This window comes from Triplophysa dalaica, chromosome 16 (assembly GCF_015846415.1).
Source record: "Triplophysa dalaica isolate WHDGS20190420 chromosome 16, ASM1584641v1, whole genome shotgun sequence".
Classification (NCBI taxonomy): domain Eukaryota; kingdom Metazoa; phylum Chordata; class Actinopteri; order Cypriniformes; family Nemacheilidae; genus Triplophysa; species Triplophysa dalaica.
In genome coordinates, this window is record NC_079557.1 from 16,504,077 (window position 1) to 16,523,260 (window position 19,184).

The window sequence follows — 19,184 nt, forward strand, 5'->3', positions numbered from 1 at the left end:
ACAGAATAAATTACAGTTATACAGTAAATATACTCAATATTACAATAATTAACTGTCATCAAGTGCATTTTGATGTTCAGATGTGCAAATGCTCATAGAACTACAAATGCACCACTATGTTCTCTTGTCAAGGCCACTCATTTATGATGTTATGAAAACAAAAGTCATCGGCATCAGTATAATCTGGCAAAATTGACCCACTACATAAAGAGTGAAGTAAGTATCCTCCATTTTCACAAATAAATAAATAAGCAACCACTTTCAAGGAATCCAGTATTTATTTAACAACACCTACTCCCAGCACAAATGTATTGAATTGAGACCCATCACAGAGGAAGTCCAAAGACAAGACACAAACAAAATTCCATAGTCTCCTAGAATCAAGTAGCAGTTTGGTCCTCACCTTATTTTTAAACAGAAATCACCCTGTCACCTCAGAATACAACAGGACAATTAAGTTATAGTACAATATAAACATTTTGAAATCTGCTGTTTTCTCTCAACAACAATAAACAATTTACAGCATTTTCATGGATCCACCACAAGGAAAAAATTAATAAAATGCAGTATCATATTTGCTCCTAAACTCATTTTAACTCGTCTTAAAAAAGAAAACAATCTGTCAAATCACAGTTCAACAAGACAGGCAAGGGTTAAACATTGCAGTGCAAGATAAACTTTTGGAAATCTGTAAATTTCTCAATTAGACAAGACAAATAATCTGGCAAAATACACAATTTTAATCCTAAATAATGGGGAAGAGCATGTTTAAATTTGAAATGCTTGATTTCATTTGGCAAACACATCTCTCACACTGGCATTTTACTGGACTTTGAATGTGCAAACTGGTGTAAGAGAGAAAGTGCCGAGAGCCGTGTCTGTGGTGCAGGGGCTGCTCGCAGACTCGACGAGCGGTTCTGATGGCGGTGAGACTCGAGACCCATCACCGCTTCCCTCAACGGTCGCACTTGCAGCAGAGTCCGGGCCGTCGGTTGAAGATGCTGCCAGGGGCTCTTCGCTCTCGGGGTTTTGAACATTAGCTAGTGCCGGCAGTGAAGCTGTATAAGTAGCTGTCCTCTTTGACGGATGCTGCCTTAGCAGAAGAGTTGCTAACGTGTGAAGAAATTCCCTATTTTCAGGATATATTTAAAAATTTCTGCGTTCCTGATATTCTTCTGCTTTTTTAATCTCCGTTTAGCGCTTTTATTTAGCTTCTCCATGTTTGCATTTTTTGAGTTGTGTTTTGTAGCGGCGCTTGCCGTCACGCGACCGGGTCAGTGCGCATTGATTGGCGTCACCTACCTGGGCCCTTTAGAGGGGGAATTGCCCAGTTGCCCATATGGTTAATCCGGCCTTGGTCTGGATTGATTCTATTGTATGGCACCAAACCACGTCTCATTTCTCAAAATATCAAATTTTGTATTCCATACAAGAAAGTAAGTCAGGTTTTAAACAACATCAATGAAGACAGAATTTATGTTTGGGTGAACTGTCCCTTTAAATTAAACAGCAGTCTATATTATGCAGAAAACTCTTAAGGATTGAAATGTTGCACGTTGAATATGTGCTTATGTATTTTGACACCACACCCCACATAAAGGTTAATAACATCTTGTAGTCTTTAATAATCATTTTTAGAGCTGTCACATAGCAACAGAAAAAGTAATACACATAGCTCCCTGATAGAGAAGCCTTACATGAAAATATCAATCTTTAATCCATCAAAATAAATACTGAGTTTAAAAAAGTTCTACAATTTGTTGGGAGATTTACAACACATTCGTGCTTCAAACTTCAGCCATCAGGGCTCTGAGGTGTAATATCATGTGTGAAGTTTTAAAAGCACGGTTACGGAGGCCTGATGCATCGATCTACGAAGCAATTTCACGTGAAATCCTGACATTAATGATAGCGCTGAATGTCTGGTAGCTGGACATTAGTGTTTGGGGAGAGCTTTGAATGTTATTTCAGTCGTATTTGACTGTCTTGTTTAATTCAATAATTTACGGCTCATGTAGGAGTGTTTTAGATACTGTCATGGCTACTTTTTTTAAATCCATCTACATCGATCTGGGCTCATAACAAACTCAGGGAAGATTTGCCTTCTAGATCACTTACAGTCATTGTTCTTCTTTTAGCTTAAAACACCAAATATCCATCTTCATCTAAACAGCAGAATGACATCCATCCAACAATTGATGTGAAAATGTGCAAGCTGTTTGCTACGGACAAAATTCTTCAAAATCAAAGAATGCTACATAATTGAAAATCGAAGATCAATAATGAGTTCTACACTCGGACATAATCTACCAGACCACCACGGGTGCCTGGTTTACAGATAAATTTTGATTGTACTGTTTTATGTTCATTTTGTAATATTTGAAAGCATGTGTTTGTGTTAACTTGCACAGTTTCACTGTACATCGATGCTCTTGTATATCTGTGATGGATGTGAAGGCACGGCCATGTACATGTTTGATTGTTAATTAAAAAAATACGTAGCCTGGTATACAGCTTATCTAGACATAGCATTAAATGACACTGTTGAGTTCACGGTCAGCATTCACTGATATACCAAGCTGGAAGAAGAAATGTCCGACTAAAGCATTTAGGGAACGCACATCATTTTTTGCATACAAATATATTCCTATGTACAATCGAATCAAAATGGACTTCAAAAACTAAGCTCTACCTTAGAAATTAAATATCAGTCGATAAACATACAGAACATGAAAACAAATAAATTGGTCATTCCCTCTCTTAGGGTTTGGTTTGCAAAACAGGAAATTACAACAAACAAAGCCATTATCATTTCTCCCATTGGTGGATCAAATCCTTGTCTGTCTCCTGATTGGTTCCTTCATCATGTCACAGAGTGTCCGACAAATGATTTGATATAATTTCACACTCAAATTAATTCATTAGCTTTCATATTCTTCATATATAATTTTGGACTGCAATAACCAATTCGTGACCAGAATACTGAATGACTTGTGGATACGATAATTAGATTCTTATAAAAAGTGCTACAAGTGCTTTATTTTCAGGAGAGGTCACTGTTTAAAAATCAAACAGATGATCTTGCTGAACTGTAGATGTTTGATATTTAAATTGTCTTATGTGGACACTTCTGTGTAGCTGTCAGAAATGGAACTGTTCCTCAGATGAAACCTGCCTGACACCCAAACTTTATTATCTCAAAATGTATTTAATCAATTCAAGCAACAGGTAGTGTTCCCAATGGTTACTGGTTTTAGGCAGAGGCACAGTTAAAGGTTGAGCAGACCTGTAGGTGCTGGAATTATGGGGTGTATGTTGTTCTCACTTCTCAGTCAGTTCTGCTTTAGCAGGACATTGTTTGGGACAGATTTACTTAAAGTGATAGATCACCCAAAAAAGAAAATTCTGTAATCATTAACTGATCCTCTTGTCATTTAACACCTGTAAGACCGCAGAAGACAGAAGAAGATATATTGAAGAAAGTTGGTTACCGAACAGCACTGGCCCCTGTTCACTTTTATTGTATAGACACAAAACCATCCAAGTGAATGCGGGCCAGGTCCTAAACTTCTTCAACATATCTTCTTTTGTGTTCTACAGAATCAAGAATGTCATACAGGTTTGAAATGAAAAGACGGTGACTAAGTGATGAAAGAAGGTTTTTTTTTGGGTTAACTATCACTTCAAACCCTCAGCTGCCAGTAAGCTTTACTATGGCACGTCACTACTTTGAGGGTTTTTAGTTAGAAAAACAAAAAAAAAACATCTCTCATTTTGAACCTGAAATTTTGTTATGGAGACAAATAAAATTCTTTAGCAGCTGTGAATTTTTCTTTTCGATGTCCAGGAAGCATTTACATATAGTAGCGCACTTAATACCCTTAGAAAGAAACAGTGCACCCCCAAACAATTTACGTGTATCACTTGCCACAAAACATGTGTTCCTAACATTTATGACCTACTCTTTTCAGTGGAACAGAATGCAACATTTCCATAGTCTCAAATGTCAATTGTTCAAGTCTTTAAAGTTATACAATGCTCGTTCTGTTAAACTCAGCCATTAGCATTCCACAGAAGGAACAGTCAAACAGGTTTGGGTAAACTGTGGTCATCTTCAGCCAATGCAGTTTAAGACACTGTGGCTGAGAAATTTGGTCCTGCTCGCGGTTACCAAAGATTTTTGTTTAAGTGCCTTGACACATTCTCAGTAGCAGGTACAGCCAACAGACTTCACATAGCTGTTTAATACTGAGCTATTCAGGTCAGAGGAGAACCCTGGAAGTGAAGTTCCCATGGAAATGGATGTATTTAGAGATGCATGTAAAGCACACCACTAATCTGAGATTCAGACGATCACATCTCTGCTTTAGTTGTTTGTGATTTAGCTAGTTTAACTTGAAATGATTGTTGTCTTTGACCAGCACACCTCATTGCTCAATGAGCTTTATGTCTTACAGTGCAGGAGATTTTAAAGGGACTGTTCACCCGAAAACAAAAATGGACTAATCTTTGAGTTGTTCCAAATCTGTATAAATGTCTTTGTTTTGATGAAAACAGAGAAAGATATTTGGAAGAATGCTTGTTACCAAAGAGTTCTTGGACCCAATTGACTACCATGGCAGGAAAAAATACATATATTTTGAAGAATGTAGGACAGCAAACAGTTCTGGGGCACTTTTCCTACTATGATACTCAATGGTGGAACTGTTTGGTTACAAGCATTCTTCAAACTATCTTTCTCTGTGTTCAACGAAACATAGAAATGTTTACAGGTTTGGTACAACTGGAGAGTGAGTAATTAATGTAAGAATTTTCATTTTTGGTTGAGCTATCCCTTTGAAGTAAGAAAATTATGGCTGTCAAACGATAAATCGCAATTAATTGAATCCAGAATAAAAGTTTGCGTTTACATTATACAGTATATGTCTGTTTACAGTGCTTATTCATTTTTTTTTCTTCAAAAACATATACACACATGTATACATATTTCGGAAATATTTACATGTATTTTTTATACATGTATTTTTTACCACTAGCTTTCCTGTAGCTCAGTGGTAAGAGCATTGCATTAACAACGCAAGGTTGTGGGTTCGATATATATGTTTGAATACCTATGTAAAATGTATAGGATAAAGCAATGTAATTCGCTTTGGATAAAAGCGTCTGCCAAATGCCTAAATGTATATGTAAATGTATATTTTCCAATAATGTATATTATATATAAATGTTTATATTTTTCTTTTTAATATATGCATGTGTGTATGTTATTATAAATACCAAATTATTATGCACAGTACACAGGCATACATGTATAAAAGCTTATTAATCGTGATTAATCGTTTGACAGCCCTAAAAACATTATGAAAATACGTAATTTCCTGCCAGAATCCTTGGAATAAAGATATATCACAAAAAGGATATAAAACAAAGAATATTTCACTTTCTTAAGACTAGATATATTTAAATTGAGGAATTTTGTGGTGTTACTTTGAATCACACTCTATCCTAAGGTGGACTATTATTCTTTTAGAAAGATGCTTGAATCCTCTCTATCCTTGATTTGGAAAGAAAAATTGAATCCTTACATTCTTTGATCTCACATTTAAATTTGTTATTCCCTCGAAAATCACTATAAAGCGTCACAGGCCCTTGTGGGATTTCAATGCTTAAAAGAAAACTTTTTAATTCCCTTAGCTGTGTTTTCAGCTTTTTATACGGTCGGGTGAATGTTTTTAACTCTCCTTTATTAAAAGGAAAGAAATCTTAATCTTAATACCTTCAGAAGTGCTATTCTGACTCCAGATCTGAAGGGAGTCTCTCCACATAAAGCTTATTAGATGTTTTTGGTTTAGAAGTAGTATTCCCAAGAGAACCAAAGAGGAAATACACAAAGTATTGGGGAAATCTTACCAAGACTCCTCCACAAAAAGAAATACCTAAATATATACCAAAGTAACTTTGGCAAAATTGTTCTTTCCTTTATTGTTCATCAGCTCTTTGAGCAAATAGTTCAGTCCGGCTGTCAGTATTTTAGTCCTGAAATGGTCTGGTTGTGTCTGAGCCACATGGCGTCTTCCAGTGATGGTCCTCATTAGAGGGTGACCGGTGTCATAAACATGATTCCTGGGACTCTGTGTCATGCTGTACTGACAGTTTCTCCTGCTCACCGTGGTTTCCATTGTGAAGAACTGAATACCTGAAAAGAAAAAATAGACGTCACTTTTACATGTCAATAAAACCCCTGAAAAATACATTTGTGCTAAACGATTACATGCATTTCTTAGTTTTATACATATTGCTTTACTATTGCACAATGCTGTATTCCTCTATAGTCGTGAACACCCCCCTCCTCTCTGGCACAAAAATTCATTACAATCCTTTTTAATAAACAAGCAAACTGAAGGCAGTTCCAAAGAGCAAGTGACCCTTCGCGAAACTCCGCCCCCATTCGTTCCAGTTGCTATGTCCGACATGCTTTCAGTATGAACCATTGTGCACTCCCTGGGGAAATAGTGAAGAACTTCTGGAAAAATATGCATTTGTGAGTATGGATGGGTACCAAGAACCAGGGTTTGTATTGAGGGGGGGATGGGGTGTTCCCGGACCCGTCATAAGCCTTACGTACTTAAATAATGAATTTGGGGGTCCCCTGGTTTTCTATTAAAACTAGACTACTAAAAACCCAAAATTATTTTGTTCAAAATTATCACGCTAAAACAAAACACTGTTGTCCGTTATTTGTCCAAACTTCATAAGATGCAAATTAAAATTACATTTTTATCTTCCCCAAGAATATTTTTCTTCCCCAAGAATATATGTCTTCCTTCAGAAAACGTTCACATTCCCTAGAGATTATTTTGCGCTCCGTTCTGCAAACATAAACTCCGAATTTGACGAGAAGGCTAGCCTTCTGCTTTCGCTCAAAGGAATTACATTTCTTTTTATTTTTCTAAATTGGTTCATATGGATTATTTACATATACTTGATCTACATTATCATGAGATGAACCATGTTTAAAACGCTCATATGCTTCTGACTGGCTGGTTTGGCTGTACAGACAGCCACTAATGACTTTGACATGTCCTCCCTCACTCGTTCCAATGAATTGTTGTATTAATATTCAAAAAAAAAGAACAGCACTCCATTACGGTAATACGAAGAAACCAATTAAAGGACAATAAAAATAAAAAATAAAAAAAAGGATAGGAAAATCTGAATTGGTAAGAAAAATGTTAATATAAATTTGGAAAAAAATGGTTAATCTTACTGTTATCATAAATTCAAGAGATTTGGCAAAAGGCAAAATCTCAGCAAAACAGACGTCATACAGGCTAAATCTTAAGAAATTTGTTTTTCCATCCATCCATCCATCCATCTTCTTCTGCTTTTCCGGGGCCGGGTCGCGGGGGCAGCAGTCTAAGCAGGGATGCCCAGACTTCCCTCTCCCTAGACACTTCCTCCAGCTCTTCCGGGGGGACACCGAGGCGTTCCCAGGCCAGCCGGGAGACATAGTCCCTCCAGCGTGTCCTAGGTCTTCCCCAGGGTCTTCTCCCGGTGGGACATGCCCGGAACACATTCCCAGGAAGGCGTCCAGGGGGCATCCGGAAAAGATGCCCGAGCCACCTCAGCTGGCCCCTTTCGATGTGGAGGAGCAGCGGCTCTACTCTGAGCTCCTCCCGAGTGACCGAGCTTCTCACCCTATCTCTAAGGGATCGCCCGGCCACCCTGCGGAGAAAGCTCATTTCGGCCGCCTGTATCCGGGATCTTGTCCTTTCGGTCATGACCCACAGCTCATGACCATAGGTGAGAGTAGGAACTTAATTGACCGGTAAATCGAGAGCTTCGCCTTGCGGCTCAGCTCCTTCTTCACCATGACAGACCGGTACAGCGACTGCATTACTGCAGAAGCTGCCCCGATCCGTCTGTCAATCTCCCGTTCCATCCTTCCCTCACTCGTGAACAAGACCCCCAGATACTTGAACTCCTCCACTTGAGGCAGGAACTCTCCACCTACCTGAAGTGAGCAAGCCACCCTTTTCCGACTGAGAACCATGGCCTCAGATTTGGAGGTGCTGATTCTCATCCCAGCCGCTTCACACTCGGCTGCAAACCGTCCCAGTGCATGCTGGAGGTCCTGGTCTGATGGGGCCAGCACGATGACATCATCCGCAAAGAGCAGATATGAAATCGTGTGGTCCCCAAACCCGACGCCCTCCGCCCCCTGGCTGCGCCTAGAAATTCTGTCCATAAAAATTATGAACAGAACCGGCGACAAAGGGCAGCCCTGCCGGAGTCCAACATGCACCGGGAACAAGTCTGACTTACTGCCGGCAATGCAAACCAAGCTCCTGCTTCGGTCGTACAGGGACTGGATGGCCCTTAGCAAAGGGTCCCGAATCCCATACTCCCGGAGAACCCTCCACAAGATGCCGCGAGGGACACAGTCGAATGCCTTATCCAAATCCACAAAACACATGTGGATTGGTTGGGCAAACTCCCATGAACCCTCCAGCACCCTGGAGAGGGTATAGAGCTGGTCCAGTGTTCCACGACCGGGACGGAAACCACACTGTTCCTCCTGAATCCGGGGTTCTACCATCGGCCGGATTCTTCTCTCCAGTACCCTGGCATAAACTTTCCCGGGGAGGCTGAGAAGTGTGATCCCCGATAGTTGGAGCACACCCTCCGGTCCCCCTTCTTAAAAAGAGGGACCACCACCCCGATCTGCCAGTCCAAGGGCACTGTCCCCGACCGCCACGCAATGCTGCAGAGGCGTGTCAGCCAAGACAGCCCCACAACATCCAGAGACTTGAGGTACTCAGGGCGGATCTCATCCACCCCCGGTGCCCTGCCACCGAGGAGTTTCTTGACTACCTCGGTGACTTCATCCCGGGTGATGGGCAAGTCCGCCTCCGAGCCCTCGGCCTCTGCTTCCTCAATGGAAGACATGACGGCGGGATTGAGGAAATCCTCAAAGTATTCCTTCCACCGCCTGATGATATCCCCGGTCGAGGTCAACAGCTGCCCCCCTCCACTGTAAACAGCGTTGGTAGGGCACTACTTCCCCCTCCTGAGGCGCCGGACGGTTTGCCAGAATCTCTTCGAGGCCGACCGATAGTCTTTCTCCATGGCCTCACCGAACTCCTCCCAGGCCCGAGTTTTTGCCTCCCCAACCACCCGGGCTGCAGTCCGCTTGGCCTGTCGGTACATGTCAGCTTCCTCGGGAGTCCCACAAGCCCGCCAGGCCCGATAGGACTCCTTCTTCAGCTTGACGGCATCCCTTACTTCCGGTGTCCACCACCGGGTTCGGGGATTGCCGCCTTGACAGGCACCGGAGACCTTACGGCCACAGCTCCGAGTGGCTGCGTTGACAATGGAGGTGGCGAACATGGTCCACTCGGACTCAATATCTCCAGACTCCCTCGGGATCTGGTCGAAGCTCTGCCGGAGGTTGAAGTTGAAGATCTCCCTGACAGGCGATTCGGCCAAACGTTCCCAACAGACCCTCACAGTACGTTTGGGTCTGCCGAGTCTGTCCAGCTTCCTCCCCCGCCATCGGATCCAACTCACCACCAGGTGGTGATCGGTTGACAGCTCCGCCCCTCTCTTCACCCGAGTGTCCAAGACATATGGCCGTAGGTCAGATGAAACAACCACAAAGTCGATCATCGACCTCCGGCCAAGGGTATCCTGGTGCCATGTGCACTGATGGACACCCTTATGCTTAAACATGGTGTTCGTTATGGCCAAACTGTAACTAGCACAGAAGTCCAATAACAGAAAACCACTCTGGTTCAGATCAGGGGGGCCGTTCCTCCCAATCACGTCCCTCCAGGTGTCACTGTCGTTGCCCACGTGGGCGTTGAATTCCCCCAGCAGAACGACGGAGTCCCCAGTCGGGGCACTTTCCAGCAGAGTCTCCAAGAAGGCCTGGTACTCTACACTGCCATTTGGCCCGTAGGCACACACAACAGTGAGAGACCTATCCCCGACCCAACGGCGCAGGGAAGCGACCCTCTCGTTCACCGGGGTAAACTCCAACACATGGCGGCTGAGCTGGGGGGCTATAAGCAAACCCACACCAGCCTGCCGCCTCTCACCCTGGGCAACTCCAGAGTAGTGAAGAGTCCATCCTCCATCGAGGAGTGTGGTTCCAGAGCCCAAGCTGTGCGTAGAGGTGATCCCGACTATCTCTAGTCGGAATCTCTGAACCTCACGCACAATCTCCGGCTCCTTCCCCGTCAGAGAGGTGACATTCCATGTCCCTAGAGCTAGATTCCGCGTCCAGGGATCGGGTTGTCGAGGCCCCTGCTTTCGACTACCACCTGATCCACTTTGCACCGGCCCCTTACGGTCCCTCCTGCAGGTGGTGGGTCCACGGGAGGGTGGCCCCACGTCGCTCCTTCGGGCTGAGCCCGGCCGGACCCCATGGGGGAAGGCCCGACCACCAGGCGCTCGCATACGAGCCCCAACCCCGGGCCTGGCTCCGGGGTGGGGCCCCGGCTGCGCCATGCCGGGCGACGTCACGGTGCTCGATTTTGTCGTCATCATAAGGGTAAAATCATAATGTAATTCGTTTTTGAATTCACAAATTTGTTTTTAATGAATAAATAAGATGCCCGAAGTTTGCTCGACATATGTGTGATATCTAAGGCCATATTATTTCCACAATGTATTTGTGATCTGATCGTGTTTATGAATGAAGGAGTGCCATGGTTGCGCTTGTGGAGCTTTCAGCTTCTGCGTTTCACAACAAAGAAGCTTCCGTCAAACACCCCTTTGCGGCAACCCGTCAAAATAAAAGGCCTTTTATTTAGGAAGTTATAACATTGGTTTTTAATAATTCGGCAACGGAGTTTATTTACTTACTTTATTAAATAGAAGTAAATGTGCAAGTAGAAGTATAAAAAATAGCAAATATAATTAAAAAAATATTAATTGCTTAGAAAATAGTACTTAAATTTATGTAGATGTAAAATCAGAAAGGAAAAAAGAAATACGGTCTACCAGCCAAATAACCACAGTGATGTAAAGTAAATATGTTGAATTACATTATGATGTGCTCCTATGCACATGCTTAGCGCCGTAAGTGAAATGCTAAGGAATACACACACGTTTTGTAATGTGGCATTTTCTGTTTGCTCAGAAGCATTTGTAAACTGCAGTTCTAAAGCTCAGCTGTAATAAAGAAACTTAAATTGCTTAACATCTTTTCACATCCTGTGGTTTTGCATCTAATTATAGAGCGTAGTATCGATAACAGTATTGATGCTATAAAACCTTAACGAAACCCATCCCTATTCATGAGACACATTAAGGATTTGAGATAACTGTAACTGTTAAAAAGGTATAATTATTGAATTACGTATATTTGGGTCAACATCAGCAAACGATAATGTTACGTTAATTCTAAACTTGCGTGATGCAATAGGCTACTTTTGTAGCTTTTTGTTTGCTCATACTGTACATGGTCTGTGTGAGTAATATTTCAATATTTTATATATTCCGCATTAAACAACACTACCGGAACACTTCCGTCTGTAACTCGTAGAGTTATGATTTCAACAATATTGTGTCTTGTATCTGTATTGGTCTGATTTTGTAAAGTTATAACTTAGTTATCATTAATCATTATAGTGTGAACGTCCCTTAAAACTGGCAATATAATTATCTCTCTGTTCACCATAACAATAATTTTGCCGTTATGATTGGTCAGATCACTTGTCAATCAAACTGCTGCTTGTCAATTGGGCATGACATTTAGCTGAAAGAAAAAAGGAAAACAAAAAGAGAAACCTCTCAAAAGTTGTTCCGGGTTGTCCTTTATCATCAATAAACAAACTACAGTTAGTTCAGAATGCAGCTGCCAGAGTTCTTACCAGGTCAAGAAAATACGATCACATAACCCCGGTTTTATCATCGCTTCACTGGCTACCCATTAAGTATCGTATTGATTTTTAAATTATTTTAATTACTTACAAAGCTTTAAATGGTTTACCCCCTACTTACTTAACTGAGCTTTTATCACATTACAACCCATCACGCTCTCTAAAACTGAGGACTTTTGATGACACCTAGGATAACTAAATCAACTAAAGGGGGTCGAGCTTTCTCATACGTAGCACCTAAACTTGTTGGCTTGTTGGTTGTGGGGATTCATCTGCTGGGGCTGTGTGGGTCCGGTTTGGCCTTGTTTTGTGGTCGATGTCGGACAACAGAGGAATAAAGTTCTATTTTCCCTGGTTGTTCCTCTGTTTTCTGGTGTCGATCGTGGAGTGGGACCGGGTTGAACCTGCACGGTTTTCGTTGAGTGGGACTTTCTGGGTTGTAGATTGTTGGATCTCCCTCTTCCTTGTAGATATTTGCTCGGTGGCCTTTGGTCGGGGTCACTGAGTGCAGCTATGACACGTCAGAGGGGATTTGGCCCTCCCGGCTGAGCCTGGTTTCTCCCAAGGTTTTGTTCTCCATTAATCAATCATTGGAGTTTGGGTTCCTCGCCACAGCAGGGCAGTGTTGGCTTGCTCACCGGGAGACTGCATTTATTTATTTATTAATTTGATATTATTTATTAGAATGATCTTACTTGTTCTATAAACACCATGTACTGTGCTGTGTTTTACCTTTTCTGTTCTTCCTGTTTGCCCCTGTAAAGCAGTTTTGGAACAATGCATATTGTGAAAAGCGCTATATAATTAAACTTGAATTGAATTAATTATTAACTAGTAATTCATTACTTTTCAGAGAAATTTATCCAGCTCTGAGTGAGGATACCAAAATAAAGTAAACCGGGACATATTGCACCCCAACATTCTTCATATTGGTGACTACCACTAAAACGTCTCTGTTACGTCTGTAACCTTCGTTCCCTGATGGAGGGAACGAGACGTTGTGTTGAGAGACAGAGTGGGGTTTGATTCTGAGAACCTATCATCTCAGAGATAAAAATAAAAACGCCGAAACAGACAAACAGCTGCTCGGACCTTCTCAGGTCCTGTGTGCGGTCTAGGTAGAGGCGCAAGGCGCGTACCGGACACAGCACATCGGAGGTTGGGTCTTCTTCTCTAGGGGGAAGCGCCTGGAGGTGCACCACCTGGTCCCTGAAGGGAGTAGTGGGAACCTTGGGCACGTAGCCGGGCCTGGGTCTCAGGATCACGTGAGAGTCGCCAGGCCCAAGGACACGGAGAATGCCTGGAGGTCCCCAACCCTCTTGATCGAAGCGAGCGCCAACAGGAGCGCAGTCTTCATCTACCCAAAGACTTACCCTGCACGAGATCGTGATGTGCGGCAATAGCGGCAACGTACACTTTCAGCGTGGATGGGGAGAGGTTACTCTCTAGTCTTTGCCGTAGAAAGGCCAGCACGGACCCGATCTGGCAATTCCGTGGGTTCTCCCCGCGGGAAGAACACCAGGACGAAAAGAGCTGCCACTTATAGGCGTACAACTGCCTAGTGGAGGGGGCTCTAGCCTGCAGGACGGTCTCTAAGACTGCCTGGGGCAAGCCGCTCAAGGTCTCTTTGTCCCGTCCAGAGGCCAGGCATGGAGGTTCCAGAGGCCTGGCTGTGGGTGCCAAAACGTGCCCTTCCCCTGCGAGAGAAGGTCCTTCGTCAGTGGAATCAGCCAAGGGGGGGCAGTTGTCAGAGCTATAAGGTCTGAGAGCCAGGTCCGGGTGGGCCAATAGGGCGCAACCAGCAGTACCTGATGCCCCTTCTCCCTGACCTTGCACAGGACCCGAACCCAGAAACCAAGAATCCAGCCGTGAGCGCTTGGGTGAAGGCGGCGTACTGCACGACAGCCCAATGCTCACGGCCGCTCGGGTTAGCATGGCTGACATCTTAGCTTCGGACTCCTCTTGACCTCGACCGACCGAAGACGGGAGATCGGAGGAGCCTTCTGCATCTGATGCAAGAAGGTAGCTGTCCGACGCATAGACAGACACTTCGTCCTCATCCCTTTTCTCAGCCTGCCCGCTATGGGACGGTCGACCGACGCCCATCGGGGACTCACCAGGTAAGCGTACCGGGTTATGGGTGGTCTGCAGAGCCGGAGCTGGCAGAACAACATCCATAGGAACCCCCGGATCAGCCTCGTCTCTCGCAGGTGTCGACACCGCCGTAGCAGTGGACGCCTGGGAGGAAGATGAGGTGGTGGCGTCACTCAAAAAGAACGCCGCCAACCGTGACCGCAACACCTTGATCGCCATGTTCTCGCAGACAGAACATGAGGGAACAACGAGACCAGCCTCAGCCTGTTTGACCCCCAAACACATGAGGCAGGTATCATGGCCGTCTGACTCAGGGATGAGTCTGTCGCAACCCAGGACACAGCTACAAGACATGCCCGCAGCTGTGGGAAAAAAACGGCCCTGAAAAGGGCCTTTACTCTTCAGGTTTGTGGCTCTCTGCCGAAACGCCGAGGGGAAGTCTGCTCTCAATTGGGGGAGGTCCGCTGCTCCGTGTTGCAAATCCAGCAGTGAAGTCTCGAAGAGAAAGATACTGTGAGCAATAATAGCCGTAGCATCAGGTTCCGAAGAACAAAGGATGATGAATGACCGCCGCCATCTTCCTTTTATACCCGTATGTACGGGGCGGAGACTGCCGTAGGCGGGCCATCCGCCAATCCCCATTGGCATTTTTATTTTTATCTCAGAGATGATAGGTTCTCAGAATCAAACCCCAGTCTGTCTCTCAACACAACGTCGAGAGACCGACTGAAGGGGAACTGATAATAGTTTGGAACCAAAATGAACTAGAAACTTACCTGACCAGTTACTTGTGTTTTTTCTTTAGTTGCTTATGCAAACCACAGACTGAACAAAATTAAGCATTGGGAATTGGTTGCCCTCATTTGTATTATCTAATAGTGTACTTAAATTTAACAGCTGACAGCTATTCAACCTAATCCATTACATAGATTTCTATCATAGTTATCTGACATTATCAAGATGATATTTTCTGACACAGTTTAACTCAGAGTTCCTGTCAGATTTTATTACCATTTTCTAAACAATAGTGAAAAAAGTAACTCTTTTTAAAGTATTTAAACTTATAACATTGCATGTTTTACCACTTATTTCAAGAGATTTCTCACTTTTCTAAAGCCTAGATATGGTTTCTTACTTCAAGATATCGAACTTATTGTCTCAATGCGCTTGAAGATAGTTTCACTTATTTCTTCTGATATCATGAATTTATTTCTTATATTTAGACAGTTAATTTTCACAGTCTATAAACATCAGAAATGTAGTGCATTATTTCATTATTATTATTATTTTCATACAATTTTATAGTTTTATAATTTCTCCAAGTTTAATAATTATCTAATAAATATTGACACACATTCTCTCTCTCAATGTTTATGCATATGTTTTTATCCATGTTTGTTTCCTGTTCCTTATGGTGCCATATGGAAGGGTAGAGATGAGGTTGGCATTGTGAGCACTCTGATCATTTCGTTACATCAAGTTACATTTTCACATTTTCAACGATGTAGAGTTTACATAAGCAGATGTTGCCACAAAAAAAAAACACAGAAATGTGCCTGCAGATGAAACACATCCGGTGAATAAAAACTCCTGTCGGAATGACAATAGTTCAAAAGGGCACAGACTTAAAATGATGCTTCTAATACCCATCTAATAAATCATTATATTGTATGCGGAGAGTTGAAAGTCAAACTATTTTTCTTCTCTTTGAAACACATACGTCTCACACAGGTGATGATAACGAAAGGCTCATTTACAAGCAGCACTAAACCCTGTTTATCAAGCCTTCTTATCTGATAAACACACCTCATCATCATATAGTTTGCGTCATGCACGCTATCATTTCAGAGAGAGAGAGGAGGCAATCCAGGAAAATCTATCCTCCCTTAGGATTTACCAGCAAAAGGCAGGTCAAGACAACTTTCTTCACTGTCTGATACCATCTGCAATTCCAGGCTCACTTCACAGAATGAGCGAGTAGGCAATCTATTGCAAAATGAGTCTCAACTCGGCAGGGCCTGAAGTATCACAGTGACATTCAGTAAGCCAACTTTACTAAACCGTCTAACTTTACTAAATAATACTCGAGAAGGACTTCGCATCTGAATTATTATAGCAGCTCTAAAACTAACATAGTGTTGTCTGTTTTTCAGTGACAGTTCACCCAAAAATGAAAATTCGGCCATTATTTACTCGCCCTAAAGTTGTTCCAAATCTGAACACTTTTGTTCTACCAGAAAGACTCGGAAGACCAATGTTGAGTATTCAACATTTATTTGACAGCTGATATACAGAATATATATGGTTATAGTAAAGATGGTTATAGTTCTTTGGAGTAGGCCCTGTCCGTGGCTCGCATCCAGAGGGCCAACAAGTCCTCCACTTCCCGCCTTGAGATGGTAAGGCGGGGGCGTAGCCAACCCCCCTGAGGTTATATTGACAGGGACCTCCTGGTGGTGGTGGGGAGGATGGGGGCGGATCACGTTGCTTCGACTGCGGACATAGGAAGGGGTAAGTGGCGATCATTTATGTTTCATGTTTGAAGGTGATTGGTTGGGTGTTGATTGGCAATGAGTGATGCAGGATTGAGTCTTCCTGGCAGAACTAGCGCTGGAGCTATATTTCTATTAAATACAAGAGAAGATATTTTGATGAATGTGGGAAACCAAACAGTTTTGATTTCCCATTGATTCACCATTGATTTCCTACTATGGTGGTCACTGGTGCCCCACTACTGTTTGGTTACAATTATTATTACAGCTACAAAGAAATTTGTACAGGTTTGGAACATCTTAAGGGTGAATTTTCATTTTGGTTGGACATTCCATTTGGCTGAGACAGTGCTATAGTCTGAGCTTCAGCGCATTTACACATGTGTATGATGCATATTGTGTGTAATGGTTTTTGGTCAAAATAAGCTCACAACACATTGTGTGGAATGTCAAAAGCTTGAGATAGGCCTGTTAGCCACATGGGGGCGTAAATCAACTGTGTGTTTGTGATAGAAGACTTTGAAAACGGTGTGGCTGACTGGCACCTGAACAGGACAATGACCTGATTGTTTTCTAAAAGAAATAAGGTAGATATGTTGGCGACCGAGGCAGCAATGACAATGACCGAAAGAGACAGAAGGTAAAAAAAAAGAGAGCATAACATTGAAGGTCTCATAGAGTTTACTTTACAATCACAACATGTCTGTGTGTTTCTCTGTCTGTTGGAACTTAGATAAAGGACCAAGAACAGAAGGGAACGCAGGTCGCAGTGTTGGATTAATTTTCCATGACATAAACCAGAGAAAGATTTCAAGTCAATACAATTTAACCTCTTTCCTCAGGCTGACGTAAAGGCGATGGAGATGAAAGGAGATTGTCATTATTCACTTATCCATTCTATACTTATATTTTTTATATATCATTTATTTCTTCATTGGCTCAGTTGTCATCAGTGACGTGCAATGTTATTTCCTTAATATTACTATTCCAGTTGATCAATTTTTTCACAGCCTGTTATCTAATATCTGTTCTAGTGAAATCACGAATCGCTATGCACATCATGGTGTGCCTTGTAATTTTGTTTAATTGAAGTAATAGTTACGGTGAGTTACCACCTGAAACTCCTTAAGCTCAAAGTAAAAATTACCAAAACATTATCATCTCATACTTCAAATTGAAAAACTTAGTCGTCAAGTTCATCTGAGAGTTAGTCAGCAATAGTAAATGTTGCAAAAAGGCTTTTATGTTGAAAAAACAATAAGAAGAATAATTGTTGAGTGGTTTACAGTTGAAATTACTAAACAAATAACACATGACATCATAATATCATTAATATTTAAGAGAATGGAACTAGTTGGACTGATGGGTAAAGTCCTGTAAACCAGTAACAATGAGATAATAGCTGCTGTCTATAGAGTCTCTCCTTTTTCTAAACAATAATTTTTCATAAAAATGCATGTAAATGTTTATGCTTAACAAGTAATTTCAATTCTTGAATGACACAATCTACAACCTTAATACCTTAATACCCTAGGCGTAATTTGCAGGTGGGACAGGAGGGACGTGTCCCCCCACTCAAATGCTTGAGGAAGGTGTGTATTGTTTAGGGGCCATTAACATCTAAAACTCATGGAAAACACAGGATGCACCGCTTTCTCACCATCTCCCGTTGCTCATACTCGCAAGTTATTTTGCGGAAGACAGAGACAGATATACGGCCAGTATAAAAATGCATGTATCACCTTACACTTGATTGTGCAACCACAAAACATATTGTGTAAACCAATGAACAAGTAACATTTTTAGTCACAGGAATAAACTTGTTTTATGTGTAATGCACCACAACCGCCAAGTGACCTTCCCCGAATGACAGTTTGGGAACCACATACTGGTGGAGCTGGAGTCGAAAAGCGGAGTAGCCACGGACCGTCCACTAGGATAAATTTTCCCAACATATTTTACAGAAAGATTTAATTAAAGTATTGTTTTTGTCATCTCTGTCCCCAACACTTAGTTACGCCCCTTCTCAACAGGTTTTATTTATATGTTTTGTTTTTCACAAAAAAAAAAAAAAAAAAAAAAAAAATGTTTCCACTTGATAACAATGAAAGCAAAAGTTTTGGTGCAGGGAACAAGTTGATTCTACTGAGATATGAAAAGCAATAATATTTTCCTTTATCCATCACAGAAAACAATCTAAAAATTTATCAGAATATTCGATTCCATTCCATTCCATTTTCTACCGCTTATCCGAACTACCTCGGGTCACGGGGAGCCTGCGCCTATCTCAGGAGTCATCGGGCATCAAGGCAGGATACACCCTGGATGGAGTGCCAACCCATCGCAGGGCACACACACTCACTCATTCACTCATTCACTCACGCACTCACGCACTCACACCCTACGGACAATTTTTCCAGAGATGCCAATCAACCTACCATGCATGTCTTTGGACCAGGGGAGGAAACCGGAGTACCCGAGGAAACCCCCGAGGCACGGGGAGAACATGCAAACTCCACACACACAAGTCGGAAGCGGGAATCGAACCCCAACCCTGGAGGTGTGAGGCGAACGTGCTAACCACTAAGCCACCGTACCCCCCATATCAGAATATAATATATAATAATAATATAACTCAAGTACAACTTTTTAACAAGAATAAAGTAAATTCTACTTATTAAATACATTTAGTTTTTGTTAAAATATCAAG

At 42.4% G+C, this 19,184-nt stretch overlaps 1 protein-coding gene across 2 annotated transcripts in view; it reads right to left on the reverse strand.

Moving 5' to 3' along the window:
• Positions 1-1,600: 1,600 nt before the first annotated feature.
• The window catches only part of htr4 (5-hydroxytryptamine receptor 4), a 106,258-nt gene continuing 88,674 nt past the window's right edge, over positions 1,601-19,184 (reverse strand). For both annotated transcript variants that reach the window (XM_056770263.1, XM_056770264.1), the window contains one exon: positions 1,601-6,196. In XM_056770263.1, the coding sequence (XP_056626241.1) occupies positions 6,109-6,196 (88 nt within the window). In that variant the 3' untranslated portion in view covers positions 1,601-6,108. The remainder of the gene's footprint in view (positions 6,197-19,184) is intronic.